This window comes from Octopus bimaculoides, chromosome 16 (assembly GCF_001194135.2).
Source record: "Octopus bimaculoides isolate UCB-OBI-ISO-001 chromosome 16, ASM119413v2, whole genome shotgun sequence".
In the NCBI taxonomy this organism is placed as follows: Eukaryota; Metazoa; Mollusca; class Cephalopoda; order Octopoda; family Octopodidae; genus Octopus; species Octopus bimaculoides.
In genome coordinates, this window is record NC_068996.1 from 39,211,629 (window position 1) to 39,216,808 (window position 5,180).

Here is a 5,180-nt window from a genome sequence, read left to right on the forward strand (position 1 = left end):
AATAATAAAAAAGGCAGTGAGCTGGCAGAATCATTAGCATGCCAGGCAAAATGCTTAGCGGTATTTCGTCTGCCACTACATTCTGAGTTCAAATTCCACTGAGGTTGATTTTGCCTTTCATCCTTTCAGGTTGATTAAATATGTACCAGTTACACACTAGGGTTGATGTAATTGACTTAGTCCGTTTGTCTGTCCTTGTTTGTCCCCTCTATGTTTAGCCCCTTGTAGACAATAAAGAAAGAAGAAACGTTAGCAAGCCGGGCGAAATGCTTAGCTGTATTTCGTCTGCTGTTATGTTCTGAGTTCAAATTCCGCCAAGGTTGACTTTGCCTTTCATCCTTTTGGGGTCAATTAAATAAGTACCAGTTACACACTGGGGTCGATGTAATCAACTTAGTCCCTTTGTCTGTTCTTGTTTGTCCCCTCTATGTTTAGCCCCTTGTGGGCAATAAATAATTAAATAATAAAAAAGACTGATGCTAAAGAAAAAGAAAAAAATTTGTATAGAATTTTGCTAAAGTAGGAGTTAAATATGTCAATATGTACCAGCTGATTCAGTGTCTTTCAAGTAAGGTTGAATTTCTTGAGATATTTCATGGGTTGAATTTGCTTCACGCCAACCATTGTACTTAGGTAAAGTTGGTGAGTTTAATGGTTTCTCCGCATACATTGGTACGCGAGAACGAGGAAGGGCAATCTGAAATAACATAACAATATCAATAATATAATAATAACAAAACAGTTTAAGATCCACACTTTACATATGGCTATACAGCAACAGTAAAAACAACAACAATCAATTTTGGTTGGGAAGGGAAGGGGATTGTTGATTACAATGACCCCGAGTGCTCAACTATTATTTTATTGATCTCAAAAGGATAAATGGCAAAGTCAATCTTGGCAGAGCTTCAAACCAGAACATAAAGAGCCAAAAGAAATTCCATTAAACCTTTCCAACTAAGCACGCTAACAATTCTGCCATCATCCTCTTAATAATGATAACAACAACAACAACAATAATAATGGTTTCAAATTTTGGCACATGGCCAGCAGTTTTGAGGGGTGGGTTAAGTCAATGACAGCAACCTCAGTATTCAGCTGGTATTACTTTATTGACCCCAAAAAGGTTGAAAGGCAAAGTCAACCCTGGTGGAATTTGAACTCAGAACATAGAGATGGTTGAAATACCGCTAATCATTTTCCCCAGTATACTAATGATTTTGCCAGCTCACCACATTAATAATAATAATAATAATAATAATAATAATAATCCTATCTTCTATAAGCTCAAGACTTACCATTTTGGGGAGTGGGTGGGCTAGTAGTCGATTACATTGACCCCCAGTGACCAACTGGTACTTATTTTATTGACCCTGAAGGGATGAAAGGCAAAGTCAACCTTGATGGTATTTGTGCTCTGAACATAAAACCAGAAGAGATGCAATTAAGCAATTTTGTGTTATACAGCAGTGATTTTGCCAGCTTGCCACCTTCACACTTTGTTCAACAATAGCCCTTTTGCATTCATCATCATCATCGTTTAACGTTCGCTTTCCATGCTGGCATGGGTTGGACAGTTTGACTGCGGACTGGCAAGCCAGTAGGCTGCACCAGGCTCCAATCTGATCTGGCAAGGTTTCTACAGCTGGATACCCTTCCTGATGCCAACCACTCCAAGAGTGTAGTGGGTGCCTTTTACATGCCACCAACAAAGGAGCCAGTCATGGGCACTGGCATCAACCACATTTGGATGGGGCTTTTTATGCACCACTGGCATGGGAGCCAATCAGGAGGTACTGGCATTGACCATGTTCGGGAGCCAGTCAGGGGGTACCGGTTTCTAATAAATACCATAAATATCAGAAAGTTTAGGTGATAAGTGACAAACATCAAACAGTAATAATGGCAAATGATCACAAGACTACAATATATTAATCTTTATGCGCGCACACACGTCTGACAGACAACATATGTGCACACAAGCACACATAGATTTCAATTTTTTAAGGGAAGAATTCTGTGATGCTCGAATACCTGTTCATCTGAATAATAATAATAATGATAACAACAACATCGAAAAATACCTTAGCAATGAGAACCCAGGTTCGAAATTTCCCTAAGACACCTGATGAAGGCTGGAGAATATATCAGCCAAAACGTTGTGTTAACAACAAACAAAATGAGGACAAATATCCATCCAATGTAAATAATGTACCTGTTCGTCTGTTTAACAAAATGACAATTTAAAGAACCAATGACAGAATCTCTATTAGTAATAGTGCCAACTCTCTTTTCTCTGAAATCCCACCTGACGAGGGACACATTAAACAATGTAGTCCTTAATATGTAACAAGAGTTCTGCTATAGGCACAAGGCTTGAAATTTTGGGGAGAGGTAAGTCAATTACATCGACCCCAGTACTCAACTGGTACTTAATTTATCGACCCTGAAAGGATGAAAGGCAAAGTTGACCTTGGTGAAATTTGAACTCAGAACGTAGTGGCAGATGAAATACCGCTAAGCATTTCACCTGGCATGCTAATGGTTCTGCCAGCTTACCGCCTTAATATGTAACAAGATCTAGTGCCGATATCTGTTTAGTCAGAATAGACTGGGGAGGAAATGAATAACAATAGTTCAGAAAATCTAAGGAACTTTAACACAGATTCATCCCCTGCCAGCACTGACAAACCAAGTCAATTTTTGTTGCCTATGGACCCCTTTGATTCCTGGTTTACTCTACTGGACCCCCATAGCCATCCAATGTATACAAAAAAGAAATCCTATTGTATTTTTATAGTTAAATATTTTTAGGAATTGTATGAGAAAAGAATTAAAAATATTTTGTGTATTGTAGAAGTTTCACCAATTTATTGCAGATAAATTTTAACAATAAGATATTATATGGACCCCGGTTGAAAACCATTGCTCTACATAAACACTAGGTCAGCAAGAAGCAGCAAGCAAATCTTCTAATTCCATTCTATTAAAAATAGGAGATATATCTAACTAGGAAAATAGAGTCCTATATGTACTATATCGTAACAAAGATTGGATGTTTAGCAGGGATGAACAACAATAGGAATCCCGACATTATTTTCTATTGACAAAAATGCAACAGAATAATAGCTAATATGAAATGTGTTTGAATATATTCAAATAATTAGGGAATTTTAAAATTGCATCTGTCAGTCATGATAATATAAAAGTGTGTAGATGAGGCATAAACTATTTTCTAGTAGCAGGCTTTGTGAGATATTGATCATCATAAATCAAAGTCATACCACTAAAACAATAATCAAACGAGCACAATATATACAATACAGACAACACCATATTTCACAACAAACAAATTACAAAGATTTGATGTAGAGAAAGAGTGAGAGAACGAGAAAGAGAGATACGAAGATGACAGAAGACCGAGATATGCTGCATGTTGTACTCAAGGATACCCACCCACCACAACAGAATTGATATGTAAGAAGCATTGATGCTGGTACCATGTATAAAAACATTGGTGATGGTGCCATGTAAAAAGCACTGGGGATAATGTCATGTAAAAAGCTCATAGTCCACTCTGTAAAGTGGTTAGCATTAGGAAGGGCATCCAACTGTAGAAACCATATCAAAACAGACTATGGAACCTGGTGTAGCCACTGGCCTTGCTAATTGTTGTCAAGCCATCCAACCCATGCTAGTATAGAAAATGGACATTAAATGATGATGATGATGATGATAAAGAAATAGGAATTTTCAAATAAATAGTCAGAATCTGTTTGTTGGTCGCCGTTGAGACCTCAGCTGTTCTTAGATCCCAAACTGCTAATTTCCTTCACAAAACTGAAATAACAGCGACCCATCTGAGAAATGAACCCTGTGAGGTGGGGTAACTGTTGCAGTGAGTGTCACTAGTCACTGTTTCAACGCCTTCGCTGTTATGTCTATGTGGCACTGCTGAACATACCACTTGGACTGGAGAGTATAGCCTATTTTTTCCCACCACCATCTTTTGTTCTGTAAACCCTCCCCCCACCATCTTTTGTTCTATAACCCATCCCCCACCATTTTTTGTTCTTTAACCCCTTCCCCACCATCATCTTTCGTTCTTTAACCCCTTCCCTACCACCATCTTTTGTTCTGTAACCCCTCCCCCACCATCTTTTGTTCTTTAACCCCTCCCTCACCACTTTTTTCTTTGTCTCCTTGTTAATGTAATTCTGAGGGTTTTTCTTGATAATTTAATCTTTTATACTTTTAATTTTTTTCCTTCTTTTCTTTCAGTAAAAACAACACTGCTAAACAAAATTCAGTCATTTTATTTTTAAAGAATTGATTTGAACAGAAGGTATTTCAGCAGAAATTTATCGTGATCCATCTAGAAGTGAATGCTGTGTACTTTCAACGAATGACAAAAAAGGATGCATTTAAACCAAGTGGTTACAGTTCAGTCAGAGCCAACGGCAGCTTGAATTTACATCATTCAAACCATTCAACATTGGTTCCAGTCCAGTCCATGCAACAGCAGCTACTATCATTACCAACACAACTCTTCATGTTTCAGTCCACACAATATTATATGTCGCTGTTGCCAGTGCTGCCTAACAGGCTCCTGTGAACTGGTGGAACATAAAAGGCACCATTCGAGCACGATTGTTGTCAGTGCCACCTGACTGGCTCCCATGCTGGTAGCATGTAAAAAGTGCCATTTGAGCATGATTGTTGTCAGTGCCGCCTGACTGGCTCCTGTGCCAGTGGCACGTAAAAAGCACCTACTACACACTTGGAGTGGTTGGCATTAGGAAGGGCATCCAGCTGTAGAATCTTTGCCAGATCAGATTGGAGCCTGGTGCAGCCTTCTGGCTTGCCAGTCCTCAGTCAAACCATCGAACCCATGCCAGTATGGAAAGCAGACTGTTATATGTACTGTTAGATATGTAATTCGTCTGACGTTCCGTGTGTCATGTGGTTCGTCTGAGTTCATTGTTTCATTGTTGTTGTCTTGTGGGACTGTCGTAGTAAAATGTCATTGATATATATATGGCGGACATGACTTTTGTTTATTCATAACGAACATTGGGTGAGTGCGTTCTTTGTATGTAATTGAACAATAAATGTAATAATTAAATTGTATAACTCGTTGTGTTATCTCTGCGAGTCACCCGAGGGAAACATAACACAGA

General features: G+C 38.6%; 1 protein-coding gene across 1 annotated transcript in view; it reads right to left on the reverse strand.

The window, feature by feature from the left end:
• Positions 1–5,180, reverse strand: part of LOC106874692 (uncharacterized) — a 119,151-nt gene that overhangs the window by 33,925 nt on the left and 80,046 nt on the right. The window contains exon 9 of the mRNA XM_052973493.1: positions 547–697. Coding sequence (XP_052829453.1) covers positions 547–697 — 151 coding nt within the window. The remainder of the gene's footprint in view (positions 1–546; positions 698–5,180) is intronic.